We start from the raw sequence: 25,725 nt of genomic DNA on the forward strand, positions 1-25,725 counted from the left end.
TTTAAGTAAACGGAAAAGGGTTGGTTCACATGTTTTTTTTTTTTTACATTTATTGAAGAGATGTATATGCCTTTAGGGCTCTCCTCTTTACTGCTATTTGGGAGTTTTTCCCCAATTTTTTGCTTATTTCCACTTTTTTTTTCCCCCCTACTTTTTTAATTTCGTTTTTTTTTGAAAAAAACTGTACTTTCCTTGTCAGCTGTACTTGGCTGTTCACAAATGTTGTTTTTTTTGAGAAAAGGAACATTTCCTTCTTTTTATTTTAGCATATAACAATTAAATTTTCTTTTCTTACTACTTGTGATTTCTGTTTTCTACCAGTGGTACAAGAATATTCGCTTCTCTTTTTTTGGGGTTTTTTTTTTCGATTTTTTTCGATATTTTTCGATTTTTTTGTTTCTTTTCGGTTTTATTTGGTGTTGGAAATATTTTGTATTCTTTTTTTTGTTTTTCTTTTTCTTTTGTATGCTATTTTTAATCTTTTAATATGTTTCTACTTATCTTTTTTTTTATTTAATTGTTATATCGAAAATTCCCTTTTGCTGCAGTTTTATTGCTATCGAACGAAATTATATATATGCGATTTGAAGGTAGCATTCAGTGCAGGCGCGCCTACGTTTTTATTTTATTGTGCTTTAACTGCGTACGTTCGAGTATAATATATATGTATGCAATTCAACGTACATAAAATGGGAGTACAAAGCGTAAACAAAAATAAAAGCGCAGCTTCTACTTCGTGGCATATAAGCATAAATTGTTGCTACAAATGGGGAAAAAAGAGTATAAACTATATAAATCCGGCGTAATGTTTGTGGTGCTACTCACCGAGATCATATATATATCACATGTATTATTACATTATATTTTTATATAATTTTACATGTGGGAAGTAAAAAAACCGACGTTTCAATTTGTGAAAAATGAATGCAGTAAAAGGAGGTATGTTAACCGGCATATATAAATATATCTTTTTGGCATATATATGAACATGTATATATTATATATATATTTTTTTTTTTTGGAATGACGTGATCAAACGAAAAGTTTAATAAAAATAAAATTTATTTTACTCCTATAAAAATGGTGCTACGCTTTATAACTCACCCTCGGCAGGGGTTGTTTCGTGAAGTTGCATGAAGAAGAGCCTATGTGGAATTTTATAGATACGTGAACAATATGCTTAAACGTAGGCATTTCGTATTGGTACGCACAAAAAGGGTGCGCACATGGCTGATATATATAATTATGTGAACATACAGATATTCACTTTTTTTTCATGTACATGCGTAGAAGGTACATCACGATATGTAGGAATTATATACGTACGCGGAAGTGCGTACAAGCGCTATGACATACGTACATATAATAAGCATATATAAAAAGCTAACCCATATATGCATAAACATATATATATCCATGCGCTTATGTACAAGTATACAGAGCTTGCGTACTTGTAGGCTACACGTACACCACAATAAAATTGCGTACACTTTTTAAGTAAAACTGATTAAACGCGCCAAGCGTGAGGAGGGGGCTCATACCCATGTAAAAAAAAAGGAGGTGAAAGAGGCTCCAAACACGAAAAACAAGTGGAAATACGTAAAAGGTTCATATAGTAAAGAATTTACAACCAATTGGTAATTTTATTTTTTTTTCAATACATATGAAGGGTACACCACAGGTATAAAAAAATATTGTATAAACAGACGTTATCATATGCTGGTGTAAGTCAAACTGTATGCTGCATGGTAAGAAATAATAAATAAAAGAACATGTGCGCGCTTAACGATTAAGCAGTTTTGGAGTGTGTAGGTATAAGTTTGCGCAAAGTAATCGTGAAGTGGGGCATGAGGTATATACATCGCGAATAAAATAAATGTATCTTTTGGCTGGGTAAATTATTTAAGCAGCACGCACGAGTTTTTGTAAATCTGCGTACGCACGTGATTGTGCATATATAAACGTACACATATTATATATACATACATAACACAAACGCATGTATATCTTGTGCCAACGGGTGAAAGATCTCGATTTTTTATTGCTGATTCTTCGCGAAATAAAAGTACGCATAAAAATTTTTCCCCTTTTAAGAGCAAATGGAAAGTACTGTGTGCATGTTCTATGAATTGTAGAAAAAACGCAATCAATGAAGGAGTGAATGAGTGAACACGTGTAAGCTTAAAGATAGTCCAAAAAAAAAAAAAAAAATTAAACCATTAGTGGTGGCTTAAAAAGGTTGCACTGTGCTGCTAAATGAGCTTCGTATAAGTCGCTAAGCACAACGTACCATCATATACGTATGCTTATACCAATGCATGTTATGCGTACGTTACACGTACGTACATCCGTTGGCATCCCTGTAGAACTGCGTCACCTCCCCAAGGCGTAATTCTTCAAGCAGTAAAAATGCGTAAAGTAAATAGCGTGGTTCCACACACCTTGCCTCTGTGCTCTGTGTTTGCTAAGAAACGAAAAAGCGTTAGTACACAAAATGGCACATTCCAGCACCCCCCATACGCATGACAAATATATACACGAATATAGTGCATATACAGTATATGCAACAGATGTAGCATATACACGATATACACCTATGCACGAGCAGCACGCATATGTGCTGATGTATACCACAGTGGTTCAATAAAAGCAGAATTTATTTTACCGCAACTGCGAGATTGACTAAGTTTGAGAAAAGAACAAAGTAAAATGAACAGAAGAGGGAAAGTATAACAGTTCACCCTATCTAAATAAAAAATTCCCATATTTTAACCATATAGTGTGACACACTGTACGTAATTGGTATTAACTTCCACGCCAATGGCATATAAAATATTTGTACGAAGTATACATTTCCTTAAAAGGTCCTGCTATTTTTTTTTTTTTTTTTTTTTTTTTTTTTTTTTTTGCAAGGGTTTAAAACACTGTATAGGTTTCCCAACGAATGGGCAATTTTTATTCTTATTTTTATTCTTATTTTTTTTTCACCATTTGTGAGGGTTATATACCAATCTTCACACATGTACGTGAAAAAAGAACAAAAGAATACTCCTTTGTAAATTTTCGGAAAGAAGAAACATGTATATACTCGAGCTGTTGTGAAATTTAGGTGCTTTCTGCTGAGGTGAAAACAAACTTTTGTGTAATACACACAGGTGAGGACGCATGCATGGGTATACGTATTTACATATTTATAAATTCACATGTGTATATATATTTTATCCGTATCTTCAAATTTAATTGTTTTCGTTGCCGCACCCCCGTTGCTTCCATTTAGAAAAAACAGGATGAGCCGAGAAAAACGGAAGCCGGGTTAAGGAAAGGAAAAATGGACCATCATGGGGACCTTAAGGAAATATCAATTTATTTTTAAAGAGCTTAATACTACCATAAATCTGTCCTACACCTTATACGAATTATATGCATAAGGTGAACAATGCATTTTTTTTTTTTTCATTTTGTTACAAGATTAATCTCATGTACGTTGATGTTAAGCTTAACGAACATTTGCGTGCACAATTCATTTGAAAGGGGAAACAACACGCACGGGGCAGGGCATGGCGTAGCAAACCACAACAAACATACACCTCTGCGAAAACGAAAAGCAGAATAGGATAGAATATGCTTTTAACGTTTCTTAGCTTTAATGTGAATAATTCCGGTATACTGCCAAATGAATTCTTCGCCACGCCGAATTTTGCAGGAGACGAAGGTTCCGGGCGCACTGCGTGCACGGGCGAGTATGTGCTCCAAAATGTACCAGCATGTGCGTACGTGTTAATTCTCTAGGGTTGCCTTTAGCTCAGCACATATGCCGAACCGAGTGTGCGGCAAAAAAGTTGAAAACAATTGAAAAATAACGCAAAAATGTAGAAAAATAAAACGAGAAAAAATGACGAGGCTGAGAACAAAAAAAAAAAAAAAATATGATGTACCTCTTCAACATTTGCAAACGTGAACAAGGTGCGATCCTGTTTTTCGTTTTTCCCCTCGCACAGAAAGTTGTCCCCGTGATGCATATCACCATGCTGCTTCGTTCGTCACAAATCATTATGTAACAAGAGTTGCCCTACCGGGTATTTTCGTCCGTTCATTTTTTTGCGAAGCACTTGGATCATTTTCGGAATTTATCAAAAGTATTCCCTAGTAGAAGTACTGTGCGCATAAATAATGCTGGGGGAACGCTTTTTTTTTTTGTTGCGCTGGGATATGTAGGACTAGTTCAAATTCAGTACATGTACTGTTTACACAACTATTTAAAGCGTATTTTATTTTTTTTTACGAAGGTTCGCATTTAAAGCCGCATTATACGCATGTATGTGCTGAGCGTGTTTGACGAACAATAAAAGGGAAAAGAGGACTGCCTCTTCCTCGTTATGATTCCCATGGTTCACACTGAAATGTTTTCCTATCCGTGTATGCACGTGTGTGCAAACATACTCATTTATATATACGTACATTTGAGTCAACGTATATGTTCACCCACAAGCGGCAACGATCTAGTGATGCCTTATGCTTTGCGCCTCAGTTTCTTTTTATAGAAGCGGGTGCAATTTGGAGTTTCATTTTGTGGGGAAAATTATCAATTAAGTTGTCACATCAGAGTAATAAAAAAAAAAGCCTTTGGTTCTTTACTTTTTTTACACTTTTCGACGAGAAACCCAAAATAATATTAAACTGCTTGATTCGTTTTCTTTTATTTCTTGAGAAACACAGGTGGTGATGCCAGGAAAAGGAAAAAAAAAAAGTTAAAAAATAATATAAGGAAACTGCACCTAGGATGCAGTTACTACATAACTGTGCATATTTAAAAGTACTTCCTTAAAATAAGGTAAATAAGTATCATGAGTATTTTTACTGTGCGAAATTTTTCTTGGTTGTAACGGGGAAGAGGAGCTCATACTAGTGCTGCTCTGTGCTGCACTCCACCCCGTCGGTTTTACGAATTTGCATCTGCATTTTCAGTTACAAAATTGATTCTCCTAATAGATACATTTTTTTTTTATTTTGTGCATTTTAGAACTCCTTTTAAAATACGTAAAAAAGGGGTCCCTTTCTTTTTTTTTTGTGATTTTGTTTTGTTTTTTTAATTTTGTTCCCTGAAAGATTGTATTTAGTGAAGAGGGGAAGGAGTTCCATCCATCGTGTTATGTCGCATTTCGCTGCGTGGTTTCAGATCTTGTCGCTCCGATTCCCGCCTTGTCGCACGGCATCTTCCCCCTTCACTTATCCCATTCAGAAAGATGCCAATAGTCGGAGGAACACACGTAATACCCATGAGTAATAAAAAAAAAAAAAAACGTTTATCATTTCTCACAACAAATAATGGGAAACCCATTAATTATTCAAGTTGTGCATGCATATAAAAACATACATACCTGCTTGTACTCTCTTTGGAGCAAACGCCACTTACCGCGACTACTTTGTGGATTTACACCCAAATGCAATTTTTATATAAATTAGAAAGTTTATCTTTTAGCGGCGTTTCTACACGGCGAAATTGTATGTATAACGCATGTTCCCCCTACTAGGTTGCACACGTTGCACATGTCTACCTCTTGCTCATTCTTTTTTTCGCCAGAGAATTACACAATAGTCAGTGATGGGTATGGTGAAAAAGGCGTAAAGAAGACCTATGAAGATGAGTTCTTCATCTGCGAAAATTTGAAGACCTTCAATAAGAGCTTGCACCCGAACTTCAATTTTTCGTAATAGAAATTTGCATGAAACCTTGAGTACACCTCCTTTTTCGGGGGTTCTATTTGTCTCATTCATAGTGATTGGCATAATTTTGTGTTCCTTTGACGTGGTTTTTGTTGCCCCCCTCACCCCCCTTCCCGATGTACCATTCTCTTGGGTAAGATTCCTCCACAGAATTCGCACCCCCTTTCCCGTTTCTCCTTTTTTGCAGCTGCTTCTGCCTGATCGATGGACATAACGGAAAAAACACGGCCAGTTTTTTGAAGAAAAATTTGGCACAGCAATTGTCGAACAGTTTTGCGTCCACTCAGGAGACCTACGATGAGACTCTTCCAATACCAGACCACTTCATAAGAATTGTAAGTTTTAAAATTAGCACATGTGATGCTGGTGATATGGGTAACAATTCCGCCTTGAAGGACGTTAAAAAAGGGGCAACTTTTGCTTTATGCCACTTGATATAAAGATATGATCGTTTGAGTGTGTACTGTTTTCTTTTTTAAATATGAGAGTGCCCTTCGCGTGATTCTTCTCCTCTCCATGTGTCCACGCCTACCTTGCTGTAAAATTTTTAGGGTGTAAATAATGCGTGCAAAAAAATCGAGGAAAAATTATCCGTGCAGTTTCCCGGGTGCAGAGGTAAAACGAAAAGTTTATTGAAAAGTAGAGTCCCCAAAAAAGAGGAAATGCAAAACTACCAGATCCTTTAGACAGCATATATTTGAACGTAAAAACAGATACCCTTAGCAGATTGCTAGTGTTAAGAATTTACTTGGTGATTCATCCGGAGGAGTCATTCCCTTCTGTATCATTTTTTCTTTTTTTCCAGACGGAGCTACATGTGTGATTATTTTAATTAAGGATGATTATGCGTATATAATAAATATAGGAGACTCATCGGCGTATTTGTGCAGATTCTTGAATAATGCCAACCAAGGTGAGTCCTAAAATTGGTTCCCTTAACTATGCAGAAGGGGAAATCCTTAAATTGGATTTTATCTTAGGGGAAACTTTCACCACTGTGTGGTTAGCCCCTCTCAACGTTCGCCTTTATATGTACGTATATATGCACACATATGTGGCCACATTCTTTTTTTTTAAATAACCGCGCAGCTATAGACCTAGTGGATATTCATAAGCCGTGGGTGCTGTCTGAAAAGGAGAGGATTATCAAACATGGCGGAAGGATTGAGAATGGCCGAGTGAATGACATTATCGATGTGACCAGGTCCTTTGGGGATCTTATGTACGTTGGAGAAAAGGAGCACCTCCCACCTGAACATAAAGAGCTTAAACACATGTGTTCATATATGTCTAGGTGCACACACTTGTATACCTTTTTCCCTTCTGCCCGTTTGCTTTCCCCCCCACTACAGGCTAAAGAAATACGGATTGCTCTGCACAGGGACATTCAAAAAATTTAAAGTAAGCTCCGACGACAATTTTATCATCATGGGCACCGATGGGTTCTTTAGCTTTGTGGATGTTAACCATATAACGAATGAGATAGTAGCTTTGTCCAGGAAGGTATAGCTCAAGTGAGAGAAGGAGAGACACTGCCCTAGTGCGCTCAATTGAAAAGGCCTGTGTGTATAAGGCGTTTTGCAAATGTTTGCTAATGCCCCTATCGGAATGTGCCTGCGTGAGTGTAACCCATCACTCCATCTTCGCAACGTTCTTTTAACACTTATTCACACCACACGGTGACGTTTTTATCTGACAGGAAGAAAGGATGGTAAATGTTGAAAAGAAGAAAACCGTGTTTGACGCCAAAAATGTGTGTAGAATTATGGTTGAGCATGCCATTGTGGATAAGAAGTCACAGGTATGTGGGGGACAGGGGGGCTGGACGGTTTGGCAGCTGTTTGTTAAGGAGGTTCTTTTTTCATTTTAGCGCATGTGTATATGTAAAAATGTGTATATGTGTATGTATATATGTATGTGTGCGCCCTTTCTTGCGACGTCGCACTTTGCACATTCAACGCCACGGGATAAGACTCGTTCAGAAGAAAATAGGCCAGCTGGAGCGAAGGGGCTCCGTTTCGCGTCGATTTATGCACGCCCGTTTGCCCCATTACTACCGCAATTTGGCTTCCTTCCTTCCCCTATTTTTAGGACAATGTCACCGTTATTTTGATAAAGTTCTTACACAAATAAGAAGGGTTAACTAGAAGGAATGACGAGAGGGGGGGTTTGATTAAGTTTGATTCACATGGTCAACAAATTTTAATTATTGCAACAAGGGAAAACAAAAAAATAAGATAAAAAAAGTGGTAAATAAGTGGGCTAAAAAGAGGAGTAAATAGGTGGGCTAAAAAAAGGGGTAAATAAGTGGGCTAAAAAAAGGGGTAAATAGATGAGCCAACAAAATGAGCTCGCAAAATGGGATAGCCGAATGAAGTATAAAAAAGAATTCAATACACATTTCCTTGCTGGCTTACGCGTGTATCCATGAAGTAGGACATCTGAACAGACGATAGCCGCTACAGACGGGGAGGAAACGGGCTCTGCTGGAGCAAACGACCTCGCAGCTTTGTCGCGCCCCTACGAAAAAAGGCGCTTCCATAAAACATCATTAAAAGACACTGGGAATTAAGTAGTTTCTCGAATTATGGTAAATATTATCGTCATATTCCACCAGGTAGGCATTTCTCTTGACGTTATGTTTCCCTATCAGCGGCATCCTCTCATTCCTTTTGTTACTGCTGTAGACATTGGTGTCAATGATATTAACAATTTCTTCTTCTCCTTCTTTGAACAATTTCATAAATGCTGTCGCAAAGGCTGACCCGACATAGGGCCCTATCCACAGGGGTAAGGACGTAATGTACAATTTCAGCAACTGCAATATTTTGGAAACACTTAAAAAAGACAACACTACTGAAAAGATGTTAAAGCAGCCATTCGCTTGAAAAAATTTAAAGTATAAGTAAGTGTACAGAGTGCACGTGGAGAACATTGGATTTAACGTTGTGTTCGTTACAAAAACAAAAAATAATAAAGAGAAAAAAATGAATAGTAAATAAAATATGTGATTCATTATATATTTTATATATTTATTGTCAACATGAAATGAGAAGTTCTCATTTCTGGCTCCCCAGTTATATGAATTAAAAGCATCACTTCCGTATATATCTTCATAACTGCTAAAGGTGTACAGTGACGTCATATTTTTTCCTTTCGCCGTGTTAAAAATGATTGAATTTTCATTTTTATTTTCTTCCATAAACTTTTTTTTGTAATTATACAAACTTAACAACAGTAGGGTTAGCAAGAAGGTGGAAATAAATTCACAAAAGAAAGTTTTCATAATTTCCTTCTTTGGTAACAGGGTATAGATAAATATACTTCCGTACATATGTGCGCATAGGATACTTGCCAAGATACCGCCAAAGTACTGAAATGTAACGTAGCACGTGGTGATTATAAATCCATATTTTTTCGGCTCCACTAGCCATAACGCGTAGGTATATGCTGGATTGATGTGTGCCCCTAATATCACAAATAAGACATATATTAAACACCCAAAGAAGGAGTAAACTACATGGTTGCCATTATGTTTATTTCCAGAATCTTTCATCACTTCGTATTTATCGATATCTCCCAAGTTGATGTTGTTAATGTGGTTTAATTTTATCTTGCTGAATTCGTTCACATGGTCTTTAAAAATGACCGTTCCGACATTTTTGGTGAGTCCTTCCTTGGTTCGTTCCTTCGAGCTTTTTTCTTCCTGCTTCTTTTCTTCGAGTTCGCTATTGTGGATGTCTAGGTTTCCCCCTCTTTCAACATCTCCAATGCTGCCCTTTTCTACTACCCCCTTGCTGCGCCTACCTGACTGCATTAGAACGTCCTGTTCACTTCCGCTCTTTTCATCGTATCCATTTGGGGAATTCGTCTTTTGGATCTCATCCTTCTGGACATATCTCAACACGTCATTATTTCCAATTACCCCGTTTAGACTTGTCTGTCCATCATTCGGAGAATATTCCTCGGAGGTTCTATCTCCCGTCTCATGTGTTTGCACAAGGCTCTCCTTTGTTCTTTCCACTATATATTCAATATTTTCTGACTCATTGAGGTCATCTGTGCGATTATTCCCTTCCGCTTTGCTAACCATTCGGTCCACATTGGAGTGTTTCTCCTTCGTTTTAAAAGTTGCATCATCTCCTTTATTCTTCTGTTCTAATAAAATACTCGCCACATTTGTTGGCCCATTTAAATCATTTCCGTAGTGGACATTGTTGATTTCATTATCGAAGAGATTGTCACCAGGGATAAATATGTCGTTGTTTTTGTATGGGTTTATCTGCTTCGTGTGTTTAATTACGTATTCCTCATTTTGATTTGAGTTTAACATATACACAGAAATGAAAAAAACAAAAATAAAGGATCCAATAAATTCAAAAAAAAAGTTGTACTTGTATTTCTTAAATGATTTTACATTTATCTCATCAGTTATATCTTTTACGTAATTTTTTGTATACTTTATGAACTTCTGGATAACTTGCTTCGCATACCTTCTGAATAGGCCTTTTTGTGTTTTCATTGTACAAAAAAAAAAGAAAGAGGAATATCAAAGGATCAAATGGGGGGGTAATTAAATCGGAGGAAATGAAGTCAACTTTAAAACTGATGCGAAGTGAAAAAATAGTAAAAAGGGAAAAAAAACGAAAAAAATTACCACAAGTATGTATACACTTATAAACATATATTGCGAGTGTTTGAAGAATGACAAGGGGGACACGCATGAAACAATTTAAAAAAAAAATAATAATAAAAGTAAAATAAAGTGAAACAAAAAGAAGTGAACCAAAATAAAGTGGAAATAAATAAAGTGAAACAAAATAAAGTGAAGCAGAATAAAGTGAAATAAAATACAATGAAATAAAATAAACGCAGGCAAATCCAACACCCGCCTTTGCCCATTTATGTGCTACGCAAAAACTTGTTCCCGTTCTACATGCTGAAACAGCAGGAATCCAATTCTCTTAGCTTAAAAAATAGGACTGGCACAAGTGAAAAAGCATGCCGTAATACGAATCAGCAGCGCTCTTATAAACATATAGGCAAAGCCTAAGGCAAAGGCTCATATATCCGTTAGAGCATACGTGTAAAAAATGCCTTGCGTACGTATGCGCAATGAGCCAAATGATTCTTACGCCTTTCGAAACGCAAGAATACAAGTCACACATCCCCTTTTGGAAAAAAAAAAAAAAAAAACAAGAACAAGGCTGTTCACTTTATGTAAGCATACACCACTTATTTCAAAAAATTTAGCTGCTTAAAAAATGAACGAAAAAAAATACCACCAAAATTGATGTGTGCACTGTTTTGAGTGGCTTATTGGATTACTCTCGAACGTGCGGTGTTAATATTTATGTATGCGCAGATTTTTTCGAAAGTCCAGTTTGGGGCTTTGCAAGATAAAACACCGAGTGGTGCGGCTTGATATGGTGCGAAATGGCATAACGGTGATATTCCTCCTATTAATCTTTGATGTTTTCCCTTTTCATCTACCTTCAAGCTTCGCAAAAATGGCGATAAGTTCCTCAAATTGGATCGAACCGAATTACTACGTTTATAATAATTGGACGAAAATGTTCGCTCGTACAGTAAGGAAGAGAGGCATAATCTGGGCGATAATTTCGGATGGTCTTTTCTGTGAAACCGAAGAAAGAAGTATTGCGTGCCTTTTGGAGGTTGTTTCGTAATACAATTTTGACAAATGTCTTATCGTGGTGTTATTTCTCCAAAGGTTTGATCACCTTACCCCATTTGGCAAAATCGACATTTTATTGCCACATGTTGCAGTGTACCACCCAGTTGTTGTAACGTTATTGGCATATGCATATTTTTTTTTTTTTTTTTAATTGAGCTTTATTCCAATCGGCGTGCTTGTACATACATGGCCAAAGATGGATAAAACATTTCTTACAGGGAAATGATTGTTTTTTTTTGTTTTTTTTTTCAAATTACATTTGTAACGCTATAGGTGAGGTGATAATGAATCAAAATCGAAAAATATTTCCTTAGCTTTTGTTCCATTAAGTTAAAGTTATGAGGAGGACGGGGATTTTACTATTGCGCCCTTCTTGAGAAGACCCCCAAAGGTCGAGTAGTTTTCATCTTAGTAATGCCATTTGAAAGCTCCACAACGTAAGGTACAAACACGCACACACACATATGTATTTATTTTATTCTTTACAATATGAGGAATAAAAAAGAAACTCATACCTTTGCGCGCATAGCACTAGTGAAATGGGCTACCTATATTTTCCAGCGATTTAAGTGTCACCCATTTTTTTTCAGGTGCTGTTATGTAAGTACATCCCCACGTACTTGGTCAAGTGTGTGCACCTAAAACGTGGCTGTTCCTCGTAACGTCATCTTATAAGCTCCTACTTGCGAAAGGGCTACATAAAAGACACAAACGTATTAGTAAGAATTGCATGACACTTTTATGGTCACGTGTTAAAGCTTCCTATTACTGCGAAGGTCACTATCCGGTAAAGGAGGAGGACGTATATTCAGGCGTTATAAACATTGCGCAACGGTAAAATAGACTTCGAACTAGCTAAAAAGCCTAGTCATCTAAAAGCATTTGCACGTCCATAAACGCAGGTACATAGGAAAAAATAAAACATTTTTGCGAGAACTAAAAAGGGAGCTCCTACTGGAAAATATAGAAAATGCCATTTGGAGTATACAATAACAAGGAAATACACTTTCTCGGATGTCTGAAAATTGTAGGCCTTTCTAACTAGCAAGCTGATTCGCGCTCTAATGTGCATACGTACATGTGCATACGCATTCCCGCAACTTCTTCTAGCCATTCATTCATTCCGTTTTCCTACATTGGGCAGTTATTCGACTCGAATGAACTTCTATAGGCGGTTTTAAAAAGATAGACCAAATAAAATTAAAAAAAAAAAAAAAAAAAAAAAACACGAATATGTAGGGTTCGTAAAAAAAGAGGAAAACGTAAATAAAGAGCGCGTTGGAATTTCCATTTAAGACATAAAAATAAATTCATAAATAACTACACATTAACCTGCGATTAGGTATTTATTTGTACATAATGCAAAGTGGATGCCAACATCCCAGTTTGTCATTTTTTTTTTTTTCCCATTTTGAGATGAACTAATTATCATATTTATTCACGGAGTTTGATTTCTAGTTAAGGAAAAAACAACTTATGAAAATTATAGAAGTCTCTATATTTCGCGTTGGACAGTGATATATGTGATAAGATAAGTAGGAAAAACAAGTCGGCCTAAAGTAGTGCGTACAAATAGGTAAACATGCACTTGAATAAGTGTAAATGTACACACCTTTTGTAGGCAGCTACGTACGTACCAGTGTGCGCGTGCATATAGATGACAGCACGATGCCTGCTCTATACCGGCGTGATGCCTCCGCGACCCTGCACAAGGCGTGAGCAGCACCCCTTCCATGTTTGACGCGTTGTAAGGAGCATTACTGTAATTATGTTTCGCCAAAGCAGTCAGTATACGCGTGTTTCCATTCATTTTTGAGCGCATCCCTTTTGGTTAATGGTGCAAAACTCCTTGGTAGCTTTGGTAGATACACGACCAACATACTTATAAGCTCATGGTTGGGCACATGCACGTGTGGTACCTACACAACTTTGAGATAATATCCATGTCGCCATTTTTAAAATTAAAGAAAAAGTCCCATTAACAATAACGGTGCTAACACAATAAGTTGATTTTTTTTTTCTCTCTGGGTGAAGAAGCAAAATAAGTTACACTCTTCCCTTGAAACAGAATCAACGGGTTGTTTACTCAGCTTGAATTGGGAAAGACGTACACGAGAAGAAAAAAAAAAAAAAAAAAAGAGTAAAGAGTCAAGTAAAGGAAAGAAAACAAAAGAGCATTCTTTCTACCGCCCTTTCACAATTTCGAAGCGACATCCCACCGAACATGATAAAAAAAAATATCAAATTTAAGTCGGATGAGAAGCCTATAAACAAATCCTTCGGTGAGAATAATGAAAAAAAGAGGACCCACTTGGATATAGGTATGTGGACGCTTGAACGCAACTTTGCGCCTCCCCCTGCGGTGTGCTCAATTATATATACACATGTGTGTGCACCCTTGCAGGCTACATCCGTGTTATCTTACATGCGCGAGATCGTTAACTTAAAAGCGTTCGCACATGGCAAAGTGTTGTAAAATACAATGCTTCTAACTGCACATTTTCCTTTTCCCTGCTGGTATGAAAATATGCTTAATCCATTATGCACAACGCTACACGTACATATCAATGGTTAGAAAATGCCTCGCCCTAATTTGGCATTTTCCAAACAATAGTTATTTGCTACTTTACATTTTGTGCCGTAAGTAAAATATTTTTCTCTTTTTTTCTTTGCTTTTTTTTGCTTTTTTTTTCCTTTAAAAGGGGGAAAAGAATTGCCTTTGGGCTCTTGTCAATTTGTTACACAAAGTATGTACCTTTTAGAATTCGCAATATGGGAAAAGCGTCCTATAAATGATAATTCTTTTTCCTTTCATTTTTTTTTTTCTTGCATGTTTGCCGATCCCCCGATCAATCATTTGCATTATATATTCTACTTTTCCTCGGTGGGTTCCGTTTCGTGAAGTTTACCTTCCTTCTTTCCTTCGTTTTCATTGGGTTTCGCTTGGTGCAGTTGCCACGCTTGCTTTATTCGCCTCTTTCGCGTTCGCTCCGTTCCGTGTCGCTTCCTTCATTTTCTTTCTTTCCCTTCTTTCTTTTCTTTTCCTTTCTTTTACTTTTCTTTCTTTTCTTTCGTTTACTTTTCTTTTCTTCATTTTTTAAGTTTCCTTTCAAATGTAACGTTGTGCAGTACGAGTTTAACCATTTACGGTAATGTTCATTTTGCTTTCAAGTTAATTTTATTTCTTCCTGTATTTTTTTCATTTTGAATGTTTCTTTTTGTGAAAATGGGTTAAGCCCTTTTCATTCACCTAATTGTAATTGTAACTATTTGGGAATTTTATGTTTCCCATTTTCTGCTTTTTTCCCCATCCCATTCCCCTTCCCGCTTCTTCTTTCTCTTCTTTTTCTTTTCCGTTCTTCCCCCTCTTTCAGTTCGTACAGAATAGTTCATACAGTTTTGTACGTACCTAATCCTTTTTGCTGCCTTTTTGTTTTTTTTTTTTGCAGAAACGTATTTTTTATAATTTTAAGTTTATTTTTAATTTTAATTAATTCTTCTTGTACCTTTGATTATGATGCTTGCCTTGTGATATTTAAGGGAAAAAAAAGAAGAAAACAAAAGAAAAGATAAGATATGGGTACATGCACCTCCTCACTAAGAAAAAAAACACGCAAAACAAACCCGCCCTCCAGTAGAACATGTACGTGTACAAATGGACGATTGTACAACTTTGTGCATGCGTGTATAAAGTGTGAATAAAAAATGGAACATCCCCAAGCATGCATAAGCATGCGCATATGTATATGTGTATTGGCAAACCTACGTAAGGGGCCTCCCTATGTTCATAGTCCCTTCGTAATATGCTTAGCTGCGCAAGCATCCTTTCATGGCCATCAAAAGAGTATGCACCATTTTCAAATGACAAACGTGTACACAAAAAATAAGTGAAAGCAAGCAAAAGTGTACACAAAAATGGAAGTAAAGACATATTTTCCCAGTTTCCCTAACTTCCTATTTGCGCAAATTTATTATACCTCGTAGCTTTACATTTCTATATCGGCATTAATGGCATATGAAAAGGAGATTTTTTTTTTTTTTTACACCTGTGATGACATGCACGCTTCATATATGCTCACCACGTATGCGTAAAAGAAACTTCATTCCACAGTTTATATAATCATTGTTTAAGAGTTAAGCGATGCTAAGCTTTGTTAAGAGTGCCCCCCCCCAACATGTGCATGCTTCTATGTATACGTGTGTGTGGCTCCAATTTTGCACTTCACCCGTACACACTTCTCCTCCCCGCTTAAACGTTAATCCGCGTGCATGTATCCCCACCGAACAAGTGGCAAACATCATAACGTCTGTGAGTTGTTTCATCCGAACTGAATGATAGCCCAGCACAGAAGTGGGTGTTACGTGTCCGTATGCTTGCTTGCATCTACATATCTGATTAGCAAGAGTGGGAGGTTCCCCTCAAGTTAAAATGTGCACTGAGGAAAAGTTGCATACCACACAATATAAACTCCCTTTGACTTGACCTCTTTGCATATGCATCGTGCTTGCGTGGCCATTTAAAGACAAAATTAAAAAAATGAGCTACTACGATGGGTAACCAAAAAGAGGTGCAAAGGGGGGGCACCAAATGGGGCGCAAAGCGATGTGGAAATTTTCTCATTAAATTATACACGGAACCCTTTTCGGCCATTTCGCTGACTTTGCTTCTACAACAATGACCGTTGCTTCGTTTATGCATTTTAGAAGTTACTGTTGGGTTTACATTATCGTGTATGCATATGTGTGTACACGTTTGTGTGTAACTGCCATCGGGGGGAAACCTTCTCCCGCCTTCCCTGTGTGTATGTGTGCAAATTTCATATTGTGAAGCTCTTTCGTTGATACACCACTCCCCGTGCTTAATTGTGTAGAGGTGTCCGCGCGGGTGTTCTTCTCACAATTTCGCACAAGTGCATGCAAACGAATGTGTATATTTAGCCCCCTTCCCTAATGTATTTGTATACACACGAACCCTGAATGTCCCTTTCCACCCCCCGATCAGTCAAAGACAGAAAGAACACAAGAAGGAGACTCTCAATCAGCACAAAGGGACAGCTGCCAAATGACACGGACGAAATAAAAAGAAGCATTCAAGAGCTGAAGGACAATGAAGACAGGTTTAAAGAATCATCGGAAAATGATTCGCATACGAAAGTGGAAATAACTCCAGTGAAGGAAGAAGAAGAAAAAAAATGTGAAGAAAAAAAAAAAAAAATAAAAAATAGATCCTCCGTAGCAGGAGTGAGGGCATCCCATTTTCAAGAAGATTTCGAAAAAAAATGTGTAAAAATTAAAGGTGCAGTTGACAAATTAAATGAAAATGGAATAGGCTATGTATGCAGAAAAGGGTTAAAGCCGGAAAGCCCTAATCAGGATGATTTCACAATTATCACGACGGAGAACTTAGCTCTCTATGCCATTTTCGATGGCCACGGACCCTATGGACATGATGTGTCCAATTATGTACAAAAGGAATTACCCTACATGATTATAAAAAATGAAAATTTTTTAAAAAATCCGAAAGAGGTCTTCACTAATGCCTTCCTGAATATTCATGCCAACATAGAGGAAACCACCAATGCATATTTGGAAGAGTTTGCCAACAAACAAAAGGGAAACAGCAAAGGTGGGAACAGCAAAAGGCTTCAAATGAACAAGCAGAGGAACAGCTCCGTGGTTAGTAGTCACTTCGATTTAAATGTACATCGGCTGGACAATTCGGAGGACCAAGAGGATGAAGACCATGATGATGAAGATGACGATGATGACGTTGATGACGATGATGACGTTGATGACGATGATGACGTTGATGACGATGATGACGACGATGATGATAACAATTTTAGCGAAGACTCCGATACAGGCAACAAATACAGGTATGGCCACACCAATAGTGACAGCGACAGTAATAGTGGTCACAACAACGACAGTGATGATAATGAGGATCCGAAGAACTCCACTGCGAAGGTGAAAAAAAGCGAATCCAAGAAACGTGACAACGAAAAGGATACCACCAAAAACGAGAAGGAACAAACATTGAACAAAAAGAAGAAAAAAAAAAAGAAAAAAAAAGAAGCCTATTTTGATAGTACAATGAGTGGTACCACAGCAACAATAATAGTCCACCTTTTTCAGGAAAAAAAATTATACGTGGCTTATGTGGGGGATTCTAGGGCTGTACTTGGCAGGAGGAAAAAAGGATTCCCAAATGTGCTGGAGGCCTTCGATCTGACGAAAGATCATAAACCAAATTCCGCAGCTGAGAAGAAAAGAATTATAAATTCCGGTGGGCAAGTATTGAAACTTGAGGGGGATATACCCTACCGAGTTTTTTTAAAAAATAAGTTTTACCCAGGCTTGGCCATGTCAAGGTAGTGTTCCTATTTTAGCTGTACCTGCGAGTGTTCGCCCGCGAACGGATCAATTTCCACATACGTGTGCATTCCTTAATGTCGCGATTATGAGACCGCCTCACCGCACAGCTTGTGAATATCTATTGTGCATACCGAGCACATACGTAACGGGAATTAATTCCATCCGATCCGTTTTACACATGGGATATTTATTCTATATTCGCGCCGTGCACATTCACATCACATGTACACATCCGGATTTACGCCTTTTTTCTCCCCTACCACCGTACCTGCACTCAGAGCCATTGGAGACACGATCGGCCACCAGATAGGTATAATTTCCGAGCCCGATTTCATGGAAATTAACATAAACGAAGATGAAGACATCCTCGTTTTGATATGCAGTGACGGAGTGTGGGAATTCATTTCGTCGGAAGAGGCCATTAACCTGATCTACGAATTTGGATACGACAATGTAATGGCACCTACATGCGAGTGCGTATGTATGTACGTCCGCATGTTGTCGCGATTTTCGTTTCCCATACGATTGTATAAGTTCAGATTCTAACCGTGTCAGGCTTCCCTTGTTAAATTTTTAATGGCAATACGTATTTACACCTTTTGTTCCCCACCCCCCTTAAGGTTCAAGACGCAGTTGAGAACTTAGCCAAAGAATCCTGGGACCGCTGGCTAAACGAAGAGGAAAACATTGTGGATGACATAACCGTACAAGCTATATATTTATCAGAAAAATGCAAAAAAAAAAATAAGAAATAATTAAATTTCATTTGTTTTTTTTTTTTTTTAGTACATTTTTGGTATATATACATAAATGCACTCCGCATGTCGTCTACTTAAAAGATTTGCTCTGCAGGCTCTTAAATTAAACAACACGGCATTATCTCCCCACATTTTCTTCAACACACTAATTAAGAAATGCTTTAACGCATTCTGGCCTAATTGCACGAGAACGGATGGCTAATTTGCGCGCGATGATATCGCACAGTAGTAAATAAAATTTAATCACTTTTTATAACAAATTGGGGTAAAGAAGAAAAGGTGTGTGTGTGTGGTGTGCGTGTATATGCTGAAATGAAGTCTCTTCTAACCTGTGCCTTTTCTTTTTGTCAGTTTTTCCGCTTTGCTATTTTTTAATTCTATATTTCCACACTGGTATGATGTAAATGTTGCAGCTACACAGAAAATGTCTTCTTTCGTGAAATATATTTTTTTTTTTTTTGCAAAGGAAAACTGCAATTATGACTTCTTCTTTTTTTCTAACTCCACCTTTTTTAACAGTTTCTTAGCAGCATCTTTTGAATAGCTTCCTTTTGACAACTCGTTTTAAGAAGACGAAGTTTGTTTTTTTTCCTTTTTTTTTTTTCCATCTCTGGTCGATCTTACAGCGTGGAAATAAGGACATTTCAAAAAAAGGAAAAAGGTTACACTGCATTCTGTGTAGCGTTGCAAATTGATAATCTCAAATCGGGAAGGTTTAAAAAGGGCACCAAAAAATATATGTTTCCGTTTGTAGAAAATGTAGAATTAAAATGTGCGAATAATCAAATCTTGTGTGTGTGTGGGGGGGGAGGGGGCAAAATGTGCCATGTAGGAAATAGACAATGCTCGTAAGAGAATTACCCTCGAATGCTCATAATTGTAACAACAAAAAAAGAGAGAAATAGCTGACCGAGTGGGTAATTAAATTAGGCGCATTTGAAAATATACATGTGTGCCCACTTACACATTTGCAATTTTGGGGCATGACCAAGTGAAGGAGTATTCTTCCCATATAGGCTCTCGCCTCGGGGGGGGGTCACTAAGGTGGTACTGCGTAAGGGAGAATGTGCAAATCGATACGTGAATGTACTGCCGCTTCACCTCCCTGCAAAGAGTCACTCCTAGCATGTCCTCAATCTATCACGCAAATAGGTATCCTCCGTTGTGAACTTATAATTGTTATATATGGAGTTAAAGATATGGGCGGCCTCCACCTTTGCCTTCAGTTTCATGCAAATTAAAAAGGAGCCGGATAATTTTCTATGCAGGGTGTAAATTTCGGACCGGGGGGGTACCAACCTATTGTAAATAATCTTGGGCAACAACTTATATATCTGCTTAGCAATATCATTATTGGCAAAATCGTACACTGGATATTTGAAGGGTTCCCCCACTAGGATCACCGATTTGATATGCGAATTTTTCATTTCTTCAATCTCTTTACCTACAAAAAAGTTAAGCTCATAGGAATAGTGATAAATTTTAGATTGGTCTTCCTCCACGGATGCTTTCACAAGTCTTAAATAATTATCAACAAACTCATTTTTGTAAGATCTGGTGGCCCCGAAATCGATTAGGCATAACTTGTCCTTTTCTTGATCGTATAAGAAATTGCCCAAATTAGGATCCGTGTTCATAATTTTAAAGACAAACAATTCGTGTAAACAGAGGTAAAGAATTCTTTGGCCTATGGAATCCCGAATGGCTTGTGGGAATCTCACTGCAACTTCGTCTAGGGTTAAACCTTCCACGTAGGAAGTTACCAACACGTGTTTCGTCACATACTCAGTGTACACAGAAGGTACATAAAAATATTTGCTACTCTTAAAAATATTTTTAAAAAGGACATAATATTTTGCTTCGTTAATATAATCACACTCACATTTTAATTCCTTCTTAATTTCTCTACACACATTTTCAATATATAGATTTTTTAGTATCAAATTGGTATACTGATTAATAAGTAGCAGATTTTTCATGTCACTGTCTATGGACTCGTACACACCTGGGTATTGAATTTTCACTGCCACTATTTTATTATTTATTTTTGCTTTATGGACCTGTCCTATGGATGCACTTGCAAAAGGGACATAATCAAACGAGTCGAATTTTTTTTCATAGTCCTTCCCCAGCTCTTCTTTTAGAACACTTCTTAACTGGCTCATGGGCATTACATCCGCTGAATTGGACACCAGTTTTAGGGCCTTCCCCAAAATGGGCGACAAATGCTCGTCTTGCAAGCTGATCATTTGACCCAACTTTAGGACTACTCCTCTCATTTTGCTCAACCCCTTTGCCAAAATTTCCGCGTTCTTCTCACTCACGATTGTGCTACGCCTGGGGCTATTTTCAGCATCGCCTCCTCCAAACCCGTTGGCCAACCTACTTTTAATGTACTCCAGGCTACTATTCTTCGCAATATCTAACAGGACCTTTCCAAAAACGGTGGCCCTGCTGAGAGGCGAGACGGGCACTTTGCTGATTCTAAAATTTGTCCTTTCGGATTTATCCAAGCATATTATTTTGTTATTTAAAACATCAATGTCGTAATTGAAGTCCTGCTCATCCACCATGTTCGCGTGGCTTATGTTTTCGGCATCATTTGGTTCTTCTCTCTCTATATGTATATTTCTATCTTTTTTCACCTCTACGCCAGCGCATGTGCTACTATTACCTGCATATCCCTTCAAATTGTCACTTTTGGCGGTGCTTCCCCGATTGTCCCTTTTTATGCCATCACCTTGGCTGGCAATATCGATATCTTTGAATTTTTCAGCACAGTGGAAAATTTGCGATCTCATTTTGTGTAAAGTGTTTTCATTATTCGATGTGTCGACGGTGGAGAGAAATCTTTTTGGGTTCATCCAGGGGGAGTAATCTGGAGGTTTATTCCCAAAGGGGGTTGTCAAAAAATGGTAGCCGCTTTGGGTGTGTACATCGTCAGTAACTGCCTTGCGGCCACTTGGATTTTCTTTCTCAATTTGGCTAGGCGAGATATCATTCATTCCTGCCCCGTGGTACCTTTCACTCTTACGTAAGACCCCTTCTTCCCGATTGACAAATTTAAATTTGTGATTAGCACCCCCCTGCTGTTCATTCAGATTGTCCCTTTCGTTACCATTACAGTTGCCCTCTAATTTGCTACTCCTTTTTTTTTGCATGACACTTAGCATGTCTTCTTCCCCCCTCAGGAATAAGTCCAGTTTATTTAAATCTATGTTTTTGAACAAGTACTCATTATCCTGTCCTTCCTGATTTTGTGTATGATCTGCGGGGAAAATGTCCTCAGTATATTCATAGCGCCAAAAACATTTATATGGTAAGACACGTACAATTTTGAAATTATTATAGAGGTAGTAAAATATGTGCGACTCGTTTTCCCTTGCCCTTTTTAGCAATCTCATCGCCGCTGGGTTATTATGCAAACGGTCTTCCAGGGTGTTTATCACGTTGGAGAAAAAAGTACTTATTTCGTTTTCCACATATATGTCATTTTCCTTGTCATTTATTACGATGTGGTAGCGATGGGCAGCTCTGTGTAAATCCAGCGAGGCGCTTAGGTCTTCGCTACGATGTATATTTAGAGAAGTCTCCTTGCTTGTACTAATCGTGGTATCCCTATGCAGGCTATTTTTTCCTGTTCTTTTTTTTTTCTTTTTTCCTTCCACTTGCCTTATTACGTCATCTATTAACCTCTCATTTTTCGTGTTCAGAATGTGCGACCATTTGTATATTTCGAATGGAGTCGTTAAATCGCTACAGGTGTGATTCCCCCTAATTGCGTTCCCCACCTTAGTGGGCTTCTTCAATTCCTCTGGGCCGGGCTCACGACTACTTTTTCTGATTTTAAATTTACTTATTTCGCTATTGCTCATGTAACACCTTCTACACAGCAAAGGCGAAAAAAAACGCTTCTCCCATTTCAGTGAGCTTTTCATACTTTAAAATGGTTTTGCTGCAGAGGGGGAGGGGTGCCAGGTCGTAAATGCCTATGTGCCGCATAGGCACAGCAGGGGGGCATATACGTGTACTTAAGAACAGTTGTTGCAAGAAAATTTCAGTGTTTTTCTTTTATGTTTATAGAGTTGTTACAATTTTGAGAGGAATTTTTTCCCATTTTTTTTCCTATTTTTTCCTTAATTTTTTTTTTTTTTTTCCTTATGAGCCATCCAGAGTTCCAAAATGGCCTGCAAAAATTAGCGGAAAGCATAATATCATAAAAGGGGGGGGACACGTGAGATACTTGCTGATGTGTCGCTAGAGAAGACCAACAGGGGAAAAACTTTGAGCGCGTTATCCATCCCATTGTATACATATAAATACTTCTACCTTTGCCGTTCAGTGTATGTATAGTTCGACTTTCCGTTAAAATAAAGATCAAAAGAGAGGGAAAAAAAAACACCTTTATTTTAAACACCCATATGGCTTTTATTTTTTTATTTTTTTTGGCATAAGTATGTACTTTTCTCAGTATAGCCAAGCTTGCTCATTTTTTATTTTACCGTTTCGTCATTATTGTGTTAACCCTTTTTTTGCCCTCATTTGATCATTCGTTCGTCACAGCTCCACATTCATTTCCTCATTATCTTAAAAATTTGCGCAGCAGTTCTCATTACAAAGTTGCACATACCAACAAAGGGGAGAGGGATATTACGGAAAATAATGCGTTACCGCTAAATTTTGAGAAGGGAGATAATGTGAGCAGCTGGCCTCTCCGTACGAGCACAAAGAAAGGGAACATAGTTCAAGTTGCTTCAAAATATAAAAAATAAATGGAAGCCCCATTTCTGAATGGCGAACATATCCAGTTGCTGAAGGTTTATCTGGTCAGTGAATTACGTGGAAGGGCGGTGTGCACATAAGTCAGGTTATAGACAATGATGTAAACGTGCAGACGTTACCCTACCAACGCGCCCTCTTACACCTGCGCGATGCGCCCCAGTTGACGACAGATCCTTTTAGTAAAACACAAAGAATATGAAAAAATGTGACATTTTTTTCTTATATTTAATTTTTTTTGTTGTAATCACCATCAAATGTTGCCGACCGTTTATAATTCCCAACAAGACAAAAATGGTAAACGGTCCTCTTTTGAAGAACTGCTGCAGGAGCAAGCGGATTGGTAATAATGAAACAAAAAGAAATGATATAAGAAGTTGTTAATAAATGCCGCTTCAAAAAGAACAAAGCCAATTTTTTGGCGTCGTGCTCTTAGTTCCTGATAGCTCCAGCAATATAAATATATGTGTACCATTAATGACGCGCAACTTGGCAACCCCACCGTTTTATAAATAGTAATCGCTGTTATTAAAGTTTCTTTATTTTTTATTTTATTTTACTACTTTTTTTTTTTACCACGTTTTCCAGTAACAATTTTTGGGAAAAAAAAAAAAAACAGGAAAGTTGTTGTCATAGAATGCACTGAAGCGAGGAAATACGGAAAGCAGCCATCCAGATATGTGACAGAGAAAAATAAAGTAAACACACCGAAAAAGTTGCAGTTGTACAAGTATAATAAATATCTTAAAAGAAGAACATTACATGTAGAAATTAAGTAATGACATGCGAAAGGAAACCTTTTGTTTTTCTACGCCTAAAGCATTTCGCCCATATTTATCCGTCTTCCTTTTTTTTTTTTTTTTTTTTTTTATCAAGGATTTGTCACTTCATTTTTCCTCTTCGAAAAATCCCTGCATTGTTTATACTAACGTTATAATTTAAAAACGTAAATCTTATTTTAAGAAGATGCGAAACGTTTTTTCGTAGAGACGTTAAATTAAATCTGGCTAGATATGTATAATGGGTTACGCGTACGTAAAAATTACACTAAATTTTTTTTTTTTTTTTATTTCTTTCGACGACACACGCCTTATGAAAAGAATTCAAAAATTAATTTTTCAGCATTTTGCGTGTTCCTTACCCTTGAAACATGTTAACATGATATGTAATATATATATTATTATACAAATTGTTTTAAACAAATTTAAGCGCAAAGATGCGTTTTTTCAACTAAAAAAAGAACAAAACAAAAAAAGGATAATTCGCTAATATTGAGGGTGGTTTTTTGTGCATGGTAAATTCAATTTTTTTAAACAAAATTTGAACACCAAAGAGGAAGAAAGTGCACGTTGCAGTACTAATTTTGAATGCATTATGGGCAGGCTCCGCTCATTGGCAAAATTAACGATTGAAATAGTTGTCATTGTTTTTTTCCGGTTTAGCTAAATGAAATTTTTCTTTCGAATGCATTTTATTTCTTTTTTAATTTTTCTTTAAATGAAAATTTTCTTTCAGGTTTATTTTTTATTTTTTAAACAAAATCTTCTCTTTTTTTTTATTTTTCTTTTGCCTTCTCACATCCTCTACTTATATAAAATAAAACATTTTTATAAACTGTTTCGATTTTTATCAAAACAATTACCTCTTTATACGTGCCATCCGTATAATTAGAAGAAAAAAGAAGCGTAAGAAAAAAAACATTTGTAATGTCCTGGAGCTTCACATTTTTACGTGTTCATTTGAAAATGTTCCCGTTTATGCTTTATGTTCTCTAATATTATTTCCAATTTTGTTTTTTCCCCTTTTATTAGCCTCCCCAAGTTTTTTCGGCATCCATCTGGTTTTTATCTTCCTCGAAATTGTAAATCCTCTCCCCAAAAAAGGTAACACTATTTGCTGCCACAGTAGAATTATCCGATTCCAGCATCTACACGTGTAATACTTATTTAAATATACAACTTGTGTGAGGTCATTTAAAGTTTTCGTTTTCCATACGTCCGTCAATTTGCATATTTGAATAACCCTCGCATTTGGTTAAATCCGCTCTTGTGACTCATGACTACATAGTTTTTTATCTAAGGGGGGAGTAAAAAAAGAATCCAATCAAATAGCAGATTTAAATACTTTTTACACATGTATATGTCTGTACGTGCGAATTTTGTGGGTATTTTCTTAGACGCTTGAGCAGACGCGTACATATATTCATATATCAGTTTATCACCCTCCCCCCCATGCTTACGTAAACCGGGTAAACGTTTCCACCATTTAAAGACTTCGTCCACGAAGTGCTCAGAATGGAACTCTCCTTCTTCCACTTGAAATAATTCTGCTGTTATTTTCAACGTGTACATGGCCAGTGTCCCTTTCTTACGTCTACGACATGCATGTAGCATT

At 37.2% G+C, this 25,725-nt stretch overlaps 4 protein-coding genes across 4 annotated transcripts; 2 read left to right on the forward strand and 2 right to left on the reverse strand.

The window, feature by feature from the left end:
• Positions 1-5,547: 5,547 nt before the first annotated feature.
• Positions 5,548-7,857, forward strand: C922_00666 (protein phosphatase; the record flags this gene model as incomplete). The annotated part of the gene is made up of 8 exons (XM_008816279.1): positions 5,548-5,708; positions 5,912-6,059; positions 6,276-6,339; positions 6,530-6,637; positions 6,814-6,946; positions 7,077-7,227; positions 7,424-7,525; positions 7,816-7,857. 8 exons carry the CDS (start codon positions 5,548-5,550, stop codon positions 7,855-7,857), a joined length of 909 nt encoding a protein of 302 aa, XP_008814501.1.
• A 418-nt stretch (positions 7,858-8,275) lies between these two features.
• Positions 8,276-10,246, reverse strand: C922_00667 (hypothetical protein; the record flags this gene model as incomplete). Its single annotated transcript, XM_008816280.1, has 1 exon — positions 8,276-10,246. One exon carries the CDS (start codon positions 10,244-10,246, stop codon positions 8,276-8,278), a length of 1,971 nt encoding a protein of 656 aa, XP_008814502.1.
• A 6,150-nt stretch (positions 10,247-16,396) lies between these two features.
• Positions 16,397-18,549, forward strand: C922_00668 (hypothetical protein; the record flags this gene model as incomplete). The annotated part of the gene is made up of 3 exons (XM_008816281.1): positions 16,397-17,790; positions 18,073-18,247; positions 18,415-18,549. 3 exons carry the CDS (start codon positions 16,397-16,399, stop codon positions 18,547-18,549), a joined length of 1,704 nt encoding a protein of 567 aa, XP_008814503.1.
• Positions 18,550-19,673: 1,124 nt separating this feature from the next.
• Positions 19,674-22,490, reverse strand: C922_00669 (Atypical/ABC1/ABC1-A protein kinase; the record flags this gene model as incomplete). The annotated part of the gene is made up of 1 exon (XM_008816282.1): positions 19,674-22,490. The coding sequence occupies one exon, from the start codon at positions 22,488-22,490 to the stop codon at positions 19,674-19,676; it is 2,817 nt and encodes a 938-aa protein (XP_008814504.1).
• Positions 22,491-25,725: the final 3,235 nt, after the last annotated feature.

Source organism: Plasmodium inui (genome assembly GCF_000524495.1).
Source record: "Plasmodium inui San Antonio 1 unplaced genomic scaffold supercont1.2, whole genome shotgun sequence".
NCBI lineage: Eukaryota > Apicomplexa > Aconoidasida > Haemosporida > Plasmodiidae > Plasmodium > Plasmodium inui.